Source organism: Cavenderia fasciculata (assembly GCF_000203815.1).
Source record: "Cavenderia fasciculata unplaced genomic scaffold Scf_ET2XIPL01COFD4-5, whole genome shotgun sequence".
Classification (NCBI taxonomy): domain Eukaryota; phylum Evosea; class Eumycetozoa; order Acytosteliales; family Cavenderiaceae; genus Cavenderia; species Cavenderia fasciculata.
In genome coordinates this window covers 1,245,461-1,258,937 of record NW_004457695.1, presented here as the reverse complement: position 1 = coordinate 1,258,937, position 13,477 = coordinate 1,245,461, and the positions used below count along the sequence as shown (strand labels likewise).

General features: G+C 34.6%; 9 protein-coding genes across 9 annotated transcripts; 3 read left to right on the top strand and 6 right to left on the bottom strand.

Annotated features, from left to right (window-relative positions):
* Window positions 1-42: 42 nt before the first annotated feature.
* Window positions 43-1,193, top strand: DFA_08102 (uncharacterized protein; the record flags this gene model as incomplete). Its single annotated transcript, XM_004355551.1, has 2 exons — window positions 43-256; window positions 325-1,193. 2 exons carry the CDS (start codon window positions 43-45, stop codon window positions 1,191-1,193), a joined length of 1,083 nt encoding a protein of 360 aa, XP_004355604.1.
* Window positions 1,194-1,411: 218 nt separating this feature from the next.
* Window positions 1,412-3,411, top strand: DFA_08101 (uncharacterized protein; the record flags this gene model as incomplete). Its single annotated transcript, XM_004355550.1, has 4 exons — window positions 1,412-2,091; window positions 2,161-2,537; window positions 2,613-3,094; window positions 3,208-3,411. The coding sequence occupies 4 exons, from the start codon at window positions 1,412-1,414 to the stop codon at window positions 3,409-3,411; spliced, it is 1,743 nt and encodes a 580-aa protein (XP_004355603.1).
* Window positions 3,412-3,477: 66 nt separating this feature from the next.
* Window positions 3,478-5,068, top strand: DFA_08100 (uncharacterized protein; the record flags this gene model as incomplete). Its single annotated transcript, XM_004355549.1, has 3 exons — window positions 3,478-3,486; window positions 4,105-4,292; window positions 4,396-5,068. 3 exons carry the CDS (start codon window positions 3,478-3,480, stop codon window positions 5,066-5,068), a joined length of 870 nt encoding a protein of 289 aa, XP_004355602.1.
* Window positions 5,069-5,276: 208 nt separating this feature from the next.
* On the bottom strand, window positions 5,277-8,257 carry DFA_08099 (uncharacterized protein; the record flags this gene model as incomplete). The annotated part of the gene is made up of 3 exons (XM_004355548.1): window positions 5,277-6,969; window positions 7,036-7,246; window positions 8,212-8,257. The coding sequence occupies 3 exons, from the start codon at window positions 8,255-8,257 to the stop codon at window positions 5,277-5,279; spliced, it is 1,950 nt and encodes a 649-aa protein (XP_004355601.1).
* A 105-nt stretch (window positions 8,258-8,362) lies between these two features.
* On the bottom strand, window positions 8,363-9,497 carry DFA_08098 (uncharacterized protein; the record flags this gene model as incomplete). The annotated part of the gene is made up of 4 exons (XM_004355547.1): window positions 8,363-8,538; window positions 9,028-9,213; window positions 9,353-9,444; window positions 9,484-9,497. 4 exons carry the CDS (start codon window positions 9,495-9,497, stop codon window positions 8,363-8,365), a joined length of 468 nt encoding a protein of 155 aa, XP_004355600.1.
* A 102-nt stretch (window positions 9,498-9,599) lies between these two features.
* On the bottom strand, window positions 9,600-10,090 carry DFA_08097 (uncharacterized protein; the record flags this gene model as incomplete). Its single annotated transcript, XM_004355546.1, has 2 exons — window positions 9,600-9,617; window positions 9,809-10,090. The coding sequence occupies 2 exons, from the start codon at window positions 10,088-10,090 to the stop codon at window positions 9,600-9,602; spliced, it is 300 nt and encodes a 99-aa protein (XP_004355599.1).
* Window positions 10,091-10,163: 73 nt separating this feature from the next.
* On the bottom strand, window positions 10,164-10,515 carry DFA_08096 (uncharacterized protein; the record flags this gene model as incomplete). Its single annotated transcript, XM_004355545.1, has 2 exons — window positions 10,164-10,313; window positions 10,441-10,515. 2 exons carry the CDS (start codon window positions 10,513-10,515, stop codon window positions 10,164-10,166), a joined length of 225 nt encoding a protein of 74 aa, XP_004355598.1.
* Window positions 10,516-11,128: 613 nt separating this feature from the next.
* Window positions 11,129-12,232, bottom strand: nol10 (NUC153 domain-containing protein; the record flags this gene model as incomplete). Its single annotated transcript, XM_004355544.1, has 1 exon — window positions 11,129-12,232. The coding sequence occupies one exon, from the start codon at window positions 12,230-12,232 to the stop codon at window positions 11,129-11,131; it is 1,104 nt and encodes a 367-aa protein (XP_004355597.1).
* A 442-nt stretch (window positions 12,233-12,674) lies between these two features.
* On the bottom strand, window positions 12,675-13,385 carry DFA_08094 (NUC153 domain-containing protein; the record flags this gene model as incomplete). The annotated part of the gene is made up of 4 exons (XM_004355543.1): window positions 12,675-12,734; window positions 12,824-12,910; window positions 12,993-13,183; window positions 13,277-13,385. 4 exons carry the CDS (start codon window positions 13,383-13,385, stop codon window positions 12,675-12,677), a joined length of 447 nt encoding a protein of 148 aa, XP_004355596.1.
* Window positions 13,386-13,477: the final 92 nt, after the last annotated feature.

Below are 13,477 nucleotides of genomic sequence, written 5' to 3'. Positions count from 1 at the left end.
TATCATCTATTACAAACATATCATCTATCACTTCGAAGGAAAATGATATCATTAGCAGGAAGAGTAGGTGTACTCAATAACACCAAGTCGATGATTCGTATGTTGTGTATATCATCATCGTCGACAACAACAAATATATCAAACAACAACATATATTATAAACGATCATTATCAACATCGTCAAGAGGAGGAGGAGGAGGAAATAATGAAATAGATAGTAAACAAGGTGATGATAAACCATCAGTATTATCAAAAGGTATGTGTATTTCACGGATGAGGAAAGATAAGATAAGTATGTTGTACTAATTGTTGTATCAATGATAGAATTAAGAGAATTGGGAGTTTATTTACCAGAGGAAATGGAGGATGCATACTATGAAGAGGAATTTGAAGAAGAAGATGATGAAGAAATTGACGGAGAAGATGAAGAAGTTGATAAGAGTCAAGGAGAGGAAGATGACATTATAGATTTAGATAAAAAGAAGAAAAATGAATTAACAGAACAAGAATATAGAATGAAGAAACTATTGGATATGGTTAAACTACAAGAGAAACATAATCCTGTCATCTTTGAACAAGCACAATCAAAGACCTATGAAGAACTACAAGCTGAATGGGAAGAACAACAATACCAAAAAAAGGTGGAAGCTCTCAACAAGATTGATTTCAATCAAGAGTTTATTGTCAAAGATACCGATAGATCAAATCTATTTGATACTGTTAATAATCAATTCACTGCAATTGATCGTTCAAATAATCAAATTCAATTTAAAAATGATAATAATAATAGTGTAAATAATAATAATAATCAAAATAATAATAGTGGAAATAGTAGTAGTCCAAGAATTACATCAAGAAGACAACATTTTAATCAATTAGATAAAAGTAATGATGATTTACCAGATGTTGATATATCAAGAAACGATGATCTCTCAACGAGACTATCAAAGATCAAGAACAAGTTGGCCAAGGATAAAATGATATCTGGTCGATTAAATGTAGAAGAGTTGTCCAACTTTTATGAACTGTATCGAACCGATCCACAAACCAATAACTCTCAATCCCTCGCCGACAAGTATTCCATCACCAACGACACTGCTCAACAACTATTAAAATATTACAGTGTTCCAGTCATTGTCAAATACAATACCGGTACTAAAAGTGCTCATTGGTCTGTAACTTTTGAACAATAAAATAAATACTAAAGTATATTACTTGTTATTATTATTTCAATTTCTGAGAACGTCCACGAATTTGGTTGTCATCATGATGATAGTCGTCTTCAACTTTTTAATATTTCATTTTCTATTTTATCTTTTCTCAAACAACAAATAAACGATTATTTGTATTTGTATTTAGATATATAGATAGATAGGATAGATATAGATATAGATATCTAGATATTGGTTAAATGACAAGTTCATTAACTACAAAAGTACCATCGGCAATACTTAGAATTACAAATGGATATAGTTATCTAAAGAATGTAGATTCGATGGTGATGGATGCTATTCGTAGTAAACTGACATTTACATTACCAAAGGCAAACTTTGTTAGGTTTAAAACGGGTGCACCCAAATTTAATCCATCGGTATCTTTTATAACACCAAAGACTGGTCGATTTGCAACTGGTCTGCTTCCCATCATCTCTCTGTACCTGAGAGAAATGAATGTCGATTGTCAACGTATAGATGAACGTAATCCTCTTCCCAACCTATACTCTAATTGGGATTATTCAAAAGTATTGCCTGGTGATGAAGATCTAACAACAATACCTTCAACCATAATACAAGACACAAAAAAAGGAAAAAAGAAATCAACTACAACTTCTACAACTACAACAATTAAAAAGAAAAAGAAATTAATTCTTGATGATGATGAAGAACCTACAAGATTGTTTGATTTACAAACACAAGATTTAGAACCAAAACAAGTTGATGAATCATTGTTATCACCAAAGGTCACGTTACACGACTATCAAGTAGAAAGTATCAATTTTGCATTATCAAATCATAGAGGTATCATTAAATGTGCTACTGGTGGTGGAAAGACACTTATTTTGGCTTCTTTAATTAAAGCTATTGGTTCAAAGTAAATATATATATTATATTATATTATACATGTGTCTCAATCATTTTACTAAATATGATTTTATTTTAGTGTAGAAACAGTTATATTGGTAACAAAAAGATCATTGATAACACAAATATATGAAACATTGGTAAATACAGGAGTATGTACTCCAGGTAGAATATCGACAGACTATAACGAACCAAATACAGTCACCATCGCAACACTTCAATCTGTACATAAAATTCAAGATCTTTGTAAAGATGCAAAGGTACTCTTGGTTGACGAGGTTCATGAATTTGGTTCACCAACGGCAAAGAAGGCCTTTGAATTATTCGATAATGCATATGCGAGATTTGGCTTCTCTGCTACACCTTTTAAAATCGATAACCCAGTTCACAATCACAAAATTACTTCAACTTTTGGTACCCTACTTTGTGATATTTCAACAAAATCTTTAACTGATAGTATGTTTGAAAAAAGAAAAATAATAATAATTTTTTATATATCTTTCTTTTTATTTATTCTATTTTCTTTTTTAGTAAATATATTATCAAAAGCAAATATACATTTTTATCCAATTAAATATCCAATTGCAAAGCATTTGAATTTACCAAAAAGTCATATCTATCAAGATATGGAGAATGTATTTTTGGCAGAGAATGATTATTTGAATGAATCGATTGCTAAATTGGTCGATGATATTCCAACTGGCAGAATCATGATCCTTGTCAAACGATTGTCACAGGGTGATGCACTCGCCAAGCTCATTCCATCGGCCTATTGGGTCAAAGGTGACGACAATGTCGAGACGAGAGAATATGTATTACACAAATTGAAATATTCAACTGGTACCAAGGTTGTTGCTATCTTTTCGTCGATTGGTTATGTTGGTTTGGATGTACGTGTTCATCACTTGATCAATGCAAGTGGTGGTAGAGATCCAAACACGACATTACAAAAATTGGGTAGAGGTTTAAGAAAAGCAGATGATAAAGAATTCTTGGATTATCATGATTTTTATGTAAGCAAAAAATATTAAAATTAATTAATTAATATTAATACAATATACCAATCATTATTAATCAATCAATCTATTCATCAAATATAATTAAAAATATAAATATAAATATTTAGTTTGATATAAAAGTTAATAAGCATTTGGAAGCACATTCATCTTCAAGAATCAATGTTTTAAAAAAAGAAGGTCACTCTTTGATAATGGAAAAAGAGATATTACCTCCCCCTCCACCTCCTCCCCATATCATTACCAAAACAAACAAAAAACAACAAAAAGACAAAGACAAAGAAGAAGAAAAAGAAGAAGAAGAGAAATTATAATTCAATCAAATAATATTATGTATGACAAATCTAATCCAAAAAGATTATAATTTATATTATATTATAATGTGTATGGTACATATATATATAAAATGATCAATTTTTTTATATCCCCATATAAAATCTAAACATCAATCCATCCATCCATCTGTCAATCAAATATATAGATTATCTCTTTTATTATCTCTAGAGGTAAAAAGAAATTAATTTTCTCTATTTCTTAGTCTATCAATTTTTTTAATTTTCAAAACACTCCTCCTCCTTTTTTAGGTACCACACACATTCAAAAACACACAAGAGAGTGATTTTTTATGGATTCAGTCATCCACACTCACACACCACACATGATTTCATATGAGTGTCACCTTTAATGTACAAAGTTATTTAAATGTGGATCATGGACTAAAACTACTGTCCACAGATGGCAATGGAATGAAAAAGAAGGAAATAATATTGTCAGTGTCGATTACCCCAGCTCCCTTTATACCAACAATTCTTTAATTCAGTAAATGAAAAGGCAGACGAGTACCAAACCAAGCTTTTATGATTTTATATAAATTCCAAACTTCCAACTTTATTTTATTCATTCATTTATATTCCATTAATATTACATTTAGTAAAAATAATAGTATAATAATATAATAATAATAATAGTATAATTATAAATACTAATAATAATAATAATAATAATAGATAATCATGTTCATTCTTAGAATATTCTTAGCCTTTTTTGTTTTGGGCGCATTGATGATGTCTTCAGTCTATGGTAGTGCAGGTTTAATGAAACCAATTCCAAGAGAAGGTGAAACTTGTGATCCTACCCATGCCAAAGGTTGTAACATCAGAATTCCATGTCTTCCAAGATCAACTGAATCTGTCAAGTATGTAACATACAAACTCTACAAATAATAATATTTATTTAAATATATTAAAGTTTCTTTTATTAATTTAATTATCTTTTACTTTCTTTTTTTCTACTACTAGTTATATCAATGTAAAGGAACCATATTCGATTGCAATTTATCAATTGAATCCAAGAACTACATCCAATTCTACCAACACCTACACTTTGCAATTCTTCAAGGATACATCGTCAACTGGTATTCAAATGGTTACTTTTAACCAAAACGAAATGAATAGTACCAAGTCATCCTATGAAATCAAACTTGAACCAATCATCAACATGGTGTCGATGAAGAATGATACCGAAACCTATGACCAACTCGTCAAAACTGGAAAGCTTAATGGATACTTTTCATTGTCGTTTGATGCTCGTTCCGGTGGTAATGAAGATTTCACTTTCTACTCTTGTGCCGATGTCCTCCTCACCACTGAAAAGAGAGTCTTGAAGGGAACCAATATCGTCGTCGATGGATCCGTTACCATTACTGAAGGTGCCACTGACACTAGTTTGGGTGATGCCAAGGTTGGTCACGGTCAAAGTATCAGTATCCCAGGCTTGGTCGAAAGTACTGCTCCAGGTGCCGACGTCCACGAAGGTGAAATGGGAAATGTTGAACAAAACCCAGAATCTCATGTCACCAAGTCGGCCAGTGCTCAATTGGGTGCCACCGCCTTCTATGTTTTGACCACTGTCACCACTTCATTGTACTTATTGTCAACCTATTTCATCAACAAAAAGGAAAAGCAAGCTTAAACTATCCAATAATTGTTGTTTTAATCATTTCTATCTTTTTGGTATCACTATCCTAGTAAATTTGTTTTAATGTAACAAAATAAATCAATTCAAAAAATAATTCTTATTATTTTCAATTTAAATCAAATTAAATTGTTTACTCCTCTACAATCTGTATTTAAAGATTGTTGTTTGTTAGAACTTGAGATAATATAAACATAAAAGTGGTTTATTGTTTCATTTTGTATGGGATGTATAGAGAGGGAGTTGCAAAACACGAAGCATAACGACTGAAGTTTTCGTTAACAACAAGAACAATTCTGCTTGGGATATAATAGTCTCTTCCATAGTTGTGAAAAGGTTTTCCCTCATTCAATGGGTCAGAGAAATATTCTTCAAGTCTGGCAAAGAGTGTTTGCTCTTTGTTTTGGTAATTTACAGCGAGTGGCTTGTTGGAAATGAAAGGGAAAAGCACTGTGCAGTTGGGTATAGTGACGCTTCCTTCGATCTTTTTCCACTCAGAGATGATGTCGGCAAGCTTAACTACACCTTGTGAATCTGCGATTGGGGCAAAGTGTTGCGATGTATTGTCCGATGATTTGTATTGGATCGTTTCAACCAAGTCCGATGAGTGATAGACAATAGCATCTGCATGGGAGGCCATACGTTTGTTGATAACAAATACTCCGGTGGTGATGTCAACGGCTCTTGGTGGGTCACTTCCCAAAATTGATACTAATGTTGGGGGTATTGTGGCTAGAGTCTCCGAGTCATGAACAATTTGGAGGTGTTTGATGGGAACTGTGAGTGATAGAGTCGAATTGAATCCGATTGCATGGGGGTACAAATCTCTCACTTGAACAGGGGTGTCACTCAGTGAGACGAGAAGGTTTTGACGATAAACTCTGATTTGGGGCATCATATGAACTTCAAAGTTGGCAGAGTTGGAATAGAGGCAGGGATCCAAAACCGAATCATCAACATCTTTCAGTTCCTGGTTGATCGCGCGGAGGAGGGCCAGAGGTACATGTACTGTGTACTTTTGTTGATCGTCAGAGGAGGAGGGGTGGTCAAAATTGCCACATCCAGGAGTAACACCAACCTTGATCAACATTAGGAGACCGGTTGACTCTACTTGTCTAATGGTTTTGCCGTTCAAAGGATATCCTCGGTTAACGGCATAAGACGAGAGCGCGATCTTGAGGAGTGTTCGGAGACCGACCAGCGAGGCCCCAAAAACTTGGCTCCAAGAATGAATGTTATAGTTCGATGAGATTAAGTTGGTGGTCACCCTAAGAACTTCCCCTAGCCATCGAATGTGGTCATGAAGGGGTGTGGAGCCATTACAAGCATCTAAGAAGGCCTTTATAATTCGGGGGACTCCTCCTAAATATGATACCACCACCTGTGAGTGATATGGCAGAGATTTGGAAAGAGTATTCCAATTGGCACTCGTCGCCAAAAGGTCGCTCGTATCTTTATCAGATAGTGGGATAAGACGGACATCGCGTGGGATTAGTTTGGAGAAGTATATGGAGGTGTTTGCAGAGTCGAGATCAGTGCCAGTCATGAGTGGAACAACACAAATGTTGTGAATGACAGTGGACTGGCCACTGATAGTTGTGGGAGGATGGAGCATGAGATCTGCCAAGCACGAAACCAATTCGTTGAGTAATGGCAATGGAAGCATGAAATACTCGTCAAGATGGAGAATGAGAAGAGCCTTTTCTCCCTTTTGGTCCACATAGAGTTTATCAATCAAGTTGACCACCTCAAGAACAGAGGCCTCTGGGATATTAGTCTTGGCGTGTGCTGAAGAAGTCCCATAGAAGAAACGTGACACCAAACATCTTCCAATGAACTGTGAAGCTCTCTCGCCCTCCAAAGGTTTATCGCTTGCTGCGAAATCAAATTTGACATACCTATAATTTAACCAAATAATATTAATTAATTAATTGTGAACTCTTTTGAGTTTCAACAACACTTACCAAAATTTGTCAAAATTTTTACAACATGAAGAAACCTCACTATTTGATACCAAAGAAATAAAGGTCTCTTCTCCCACTCTAGTTTTACCAATGCCAATGCCACCAATGACCGTTGGTATGCTGTAATCTTGTTTGTTATCTCGCTTGTTGGTGAAGCTTAGCATATTTCTACCTATGACCGCCTTTAGATACTCCACGATACCTGCTCGGCCTTTAAAAGGTAAATCATTTCTCTCCGCACTCACTTTTGACCCTCCAATGGCCACACAATCCTTGCCAGGGGGAACTTTTTCTACAAATTGTTTTAGATCTAATAAATGATTAGAAAATGAACGATATTGTAATCATCATGATTGTTGTGACAAAAGGAGTGGATAAGATGGAAAAAGAGATGGGTGATAAAAATAAAGGGATGTAGAGTGATAAAGAGAGGTGTGGCTTGGTGAATGGACCATGGTATTTGGTTTGGATCAAAGGATTAGAAATATATAAATGAACACAAGACAAGAGGTCAATTGATATGTAAAGATTTACAAGCAAAACAAAATGACAAATGTTTAGTGTTTGGTTGCACAATAATGAAGCAAGTGGTTAAAAGGAAAGAGATGAGTGGTGCATTGAAAACAAAAGATAATCAAATAGAAATGGTGTAAAAAGAGGAGCAATGATAGTGATTTTTAATTATCTGATGGATAAAGAAAGTGTGTTAACCTGACAGAGGTGAGTGAACCAAACTAAAAATAGGTAGAGGTTTTGAGTATCAAGTGATATTAATGGTGATTGGTTGATATAATATTAGGAATGGTTGGAGATGGATTGACCAACATTAAGTGAAGGCCTGTAATATGTAAAGATTTACAAGCAAAACAAAATGACTAGATTTGAATGATGGTGATTGGTTGATGTAGCAATTAGGTATGTTGACAAAAGGAGTGGATAAGATGGAAAAAGAGATGGGTGATAAAAATAGAGTGGTGTAGCTTGATGAATGATATTTGATTTGGTACAAAGGAAATGGGATGGGTGATGAATTGAATGAATAATGAATGGAAGGGATGTTGTTTGCTAAAAAGGAGTGATATTGTTGAGGGGTGTCATACCTGCAATAGGAGAAACTATAGAAATATTTCAGTCAGTATTTGTAAATATTAATTAAATGTTGTCTAATTTACTTACTATTAGTTTGAGGTGGGTTGAGAGAACCAAGTTGTTTGAAAAGCATATCAAGGAGAGCCTTGCTTTGCTCTGATTTGAGATCCGCTTCGGTACCATTGGGTACATAGAACAAACCATCAAATAAGAATCTTGAATCAAGCGACAGCCAAATTCAGGTACCTGCGATCGGAGGGATCAAGACTTTGAGGGAAAGGCTATTTGGATAACCTGCGTCCTCGAGAGTGGCATTCACCCAATCATTAGCCAATTGGGTAGTCCATTCCTTGACTGGAGTGTTGGACCATGTTGTTGTTGTTGATGGGGGAGGTTGGTCTGTCATCATACAAACTAAAATACAAATTAGAATACAAATTAGAAAATGATAATGCAAAGAATAAATAACTCTTGTTTCAAAATAAGATGGTGGGAATAATATATGGAACTGGATAGATAAATATGAAATATGTGGATGAATGGCAAAAGAACAAATAAAATGTATCAGAAAGAATGTATATAGTGAACAGCTGCAGTTCATATGAGTGCTTTTATCATCAGACTCCAAGAAAAAAATATTATAATATTATTAAACAAAAAATAAAATGTGTGGTTTTATTTTAAATTTAAATAAAATCATTGGGAGATGAGTGAAATATGATAAGACTTTAATGTTGGTTGATGGTGTGATTAATCATTAATGACTTGTACCACAACACACCCGAGTGACTAAACGAGAGCAAATAGTGGTGAGGTGAATCTGACGAATGACAATCATGTGCGAACAACAAGTCGAATATGAGTGGTTAAAAAGAAGATAGACGTATAACTATCATTACTTACCTCTACTACTGTGTTGATGCGATAGCGATTGTTGTTGTTGTTGTTGTTGTTGTTGTTGTTGTTGTTGTTGTTGTTGTTGTTTAATTAAAAGTTGTTGAGCAGCCAGATAGAGCTTCTTTTCAGGTGCTACGACTATGCCACATTTACCAAAATCAACCTCTGTAAACACTGCTATACTCTCTCCATCTACATCATTATCAAGAAGCATCTGGGCATATTCTTCTCTTACTTGAACTTCTTTTATAGCCCATTCTTTTACTTGTTCCTGAACCATCGTTTGAAATCACTTTTGAATGCAATTTCTGATGTTGTCAAAGCATTATACATGTTATGATTACGATGATTGAAAGAGATATTGCAGTAAGATAGAAAACATTGAACTCCTTGGTATCAATTGTTTCTTTTGAATACATAACCCTTTTTTTTTTATAATTAAATTGTTATTTATTTTCATACAAAAGGGTGGCCATTTCATATTTATGATCCATAGGAATAGCCAAAATATCACCATCCCTTATATAAATCTAAAATGAGTTCCATCTCTATTAATAAATTATTGGTTAATATAATATTTAAGAATGAAAGGGACTCTAAAAGAATAATTAGTATACATACCTATCAATCTAGTGAATATAAAACATTTATCATCACCAGGAAAGGGGAAAAACAACATTAACTTCTGGAACGAATTTCAAGGTTGAAGAGATTGAAGTTTTTACTATTTAAATTTATTAAAATATTAATTTAAACTAAGAAATAAATAGAAAAAAATCTATTCTACCTCATTGTCGTAGTCAACTTTTTTTTGATCTACAGAACTGATGAAACAACTCGAATCAATGAAAAGAACCATCGATGAGGATTTAATTGCTTTTGATGTGGGAGGTTTATTATTCAAAACATCAAAGAGGAATAAAGAGTTCTTTTTTTTTGATGCTTTGTTTTCAGGTGTCATTGATTTCAATGAAAGAATAAAGAAGAACAAGGTGGCAATCCAACAAAATACTATCCAATAGCATCTAGTCGATTTGTTTTTACCCATCCCAATAATGGACCATGGCATTTTTATTGTTGACCAAAACAAATGCAATGATAATTTCACAAGTTATCAAAGCTTTCCTCTTACCTACGGTGATTCAATAATATGTATTGGTACTTGAATTCCAAGATTGACTATTGTATCCACCAAATTCATTTCCATTATTTGATTTGACCAATGTAATAGTTGGTCCCTTTCCATCACATTTGAAATGGAATGAAGAAACTTGGAACCCATCTCTTGTACCCTAAAAAAAAATAATAAATTAAATTAGTTTTCCATAAAGTTACTGATTTCATAGATTTCAACCATCTTTATATCAATTTATTTCCTTTTGAAGTGTGTCAATCCATTTCTTTAAGATTTCAATATACATTGCTAACGATAGACGATGGAGATGGAGATGGAAATATTCTAAAGAAATTCATTTCTTTTTCAATATGATCCATATCAATCCCCAATACATCACCATCCCTCATATAATTTAGGATTGATCCGAAATGAGTTACATCCCTTTTAAAAAATATGATAGTTAATATAAAGTTAAAAATGATGCCATACTAGTTTGATTCAAACCTATCAATAAAAATATCTTAAGTCTTTTAATATCTATTTCACCCGAGAATAGAGTTTCAAAGTATGATCCCTTGATTCTAGTTAGACTCTTTTTTGTAGTTCTAAAAACTACACCTCCTACATTTAATTTGATTGGTTCTTCATTGGTCAAGGTAGAGTCTATTATTCTCTTCATTTCTTCTCCTTTTCTCTTTCAACTTTGATTTTCTTGATTTCCTTGTCGTGCTGTTGTGCTAATTGAATCATTTGACTTGAGAATGTATCTATACTTGTTGAGTTGAATGATAATAATATTTTTAAAAATATTTGTTTGGATTTATTTATTTTAAACTCATCAATGAACAACTGATGTCAATAAATAAATAAGCCTCCAACTAGGTGAGCTAACCCTAAAATAATAATATACTTACTAGTAAATCTGATCTACAGAAAAAGAGGGTTTTGATATCTTTTAGATTATATTTTTTAAATTTATTATTATTATAATTATCTTCCGCCTCTACCTCTACTACTTCCACCTCTACTGCTACTACCGCCTCTACTTCCACCTCTACTGCTACTTCCACCTCTTTTACTTTTACCAGTACTAGAAGGAATAAATGAAATTTCGGCAGCTGCATTTTCGGCAGTGTCAGTCTTTTTGATCTTGGCATTCTTGAGATTGGAAATACCCTTGTCGTGGGTATCAACTCTAATGGAAAGTGGTGCATTCTTGAGAATATCGATATTTTGATTGGTACCAGTCAACGATGATAGAGTATGTCCAGTCTTCATTTCATAGAAACCAACCGATTTTTTCTTTGTCTTTTCATTATTCATTTCATCTCTATCATAATCATGATCATATACATTATCTTCATCTTCATCTGAATCAATTTCCATTCTATTATTATTATTATTATTCTTTTTGTTATTATTATTTTTCTTTGTTGTTGATTTTTCTTCCTCTTCTTCTTCATTTTCATCTTCATCATCATCTTGAACATTTTGGAAATGTTCTTTATAAATTGAATCCAATTTAGCAAGTTTGGCAGCTGGATTATGTTTTTTGAATTCTTGAGAGGTTTCATCAATTTCGAATGCCTTGTCTGTAAAGACACGGCCGAAACGCGAGTCTGACATGATAGACTTGGTGGTCTGCTCGGCAATGGCTCTCTTGTCGTCGTCCTCGGTGGCGATGGCCTTGGCCTCGAGACGTTGGGCGAGCTTGCTGTTGACCTTGGGTGTTTTGACGGCCGTCTTGGCGGTGGCCGAGACACGCGAGCTGACCTGCTCCTTGATGGCGTCTTGCACCAATTGGGCACGGTACTGCTCGTACTCGAATGGGTTCTGGATGGCCTTGATCTTGTTGTAGAGCTTGATGTGGATAAAGTAACCGTGCATGTATGCCTTGAGGTAGCCCGTGCCGATCATGTTGACCATGTTGAGTTGCTCGACCTCTTCACGTGTGATAAACTTATAGTCTTCGTAGACGAGTTGTTTGTCCTCTTCGAGCTCCTCGGTGAGGTTGTCGAGGAAGCTGGCCCACTTGGGAGCGGGTCCGAGCGATGGCACATAGTAGGACTGGATCTTGGGTGTCTCGCCCGGCATGAGCAAAAGGCCGCTGCCGTCGAGTGTGACGACGTCGTTGATGGGGTCTTTGGGCTCGAGCACCATAAAGATCTTGCCCGTGTCCTTTTCAAAGACCTTGAGCGACTTGGCGTCACTCGACATGATACGCTGCACATTGGCAAACGAGTGGAAGTTGATCGAGTTGATGGGCAGCTGGTACTGGTGGTACTTGGTCATCGACGGCGTGCTCGTACGCAAGTCGTACAGTTGCACAACACCCGTGCTCGTGCCGACACCCATCGTCAAACCGTCCGACCCGAATTTAGCGGCGCTAATCTCACAGCCATTGTACTCGTTGGACAACTGAGCATCGACGTCGAGAGACGCGCAACGACGACGCATACGCGGATCCCAACACTCAATCACACCATTCTCGCCACCAAACATCAGCAGTTGATGCACGGGGTTCTGTGCAATCACGTTAATGTCTGTCAGGTCTGTTTGGAACGGTTGCATGAAACGTCCCTCTTCCAAATTCAATCTAAAAACTTCATTGCCCTTGCCAGCAATCATCAAGTCACACGTATCCTTGTGATAGGTCATATCTCTACCTTGTTTGGGTGTTCTAACTGTAAAGTAACATCCATTCTTTGCATGAAATTCTACATATCTATCTGCTCTTAAAAATACTGGTTTAGAGTAATCTTGTGATAATATCTAAAACAAAAAAGAAATAGAGACATTAATTTAACTAATCTTATCAATCAATAATACTTAATACTTTAATAATCAAACATACTTCAATCTGTACTACATGTGAATCTATATGTCTTGTTACTTTGTTTGAGAGTTGACTCAATTCAAAGATTTTAATCTGTGGTTTGTAGATACCCGCTGCTATCAAGTATTGTCCATCGGGTGTAAGTTTAACTCTCTGTGATGATGATTCGAAACTGAAATCTTGAATAAGTTCTACTCTAGATCTAAATTCTACAAGTATATTAATGAATAGATTAGATTAGATTAGCAAGTATACATATATTGATTGATAGTTTGATAGTAGTCATTCGCTTCTTTCTTTACCTTTATTCTTTCTCAATTCATCTCTTTTCTTTTCTGATAACCATTCAGGTAATGATTTACCAGCTGATACATTGTATATCTTTACACCATTAGTAGTTAATAAATTCATTTTATATATATATATATATATATCTATCTAATGTGTATGATACAATACTGAGCAGGAGAAAGTAATTACTTAGTTGAAAATTGACAAAAGAC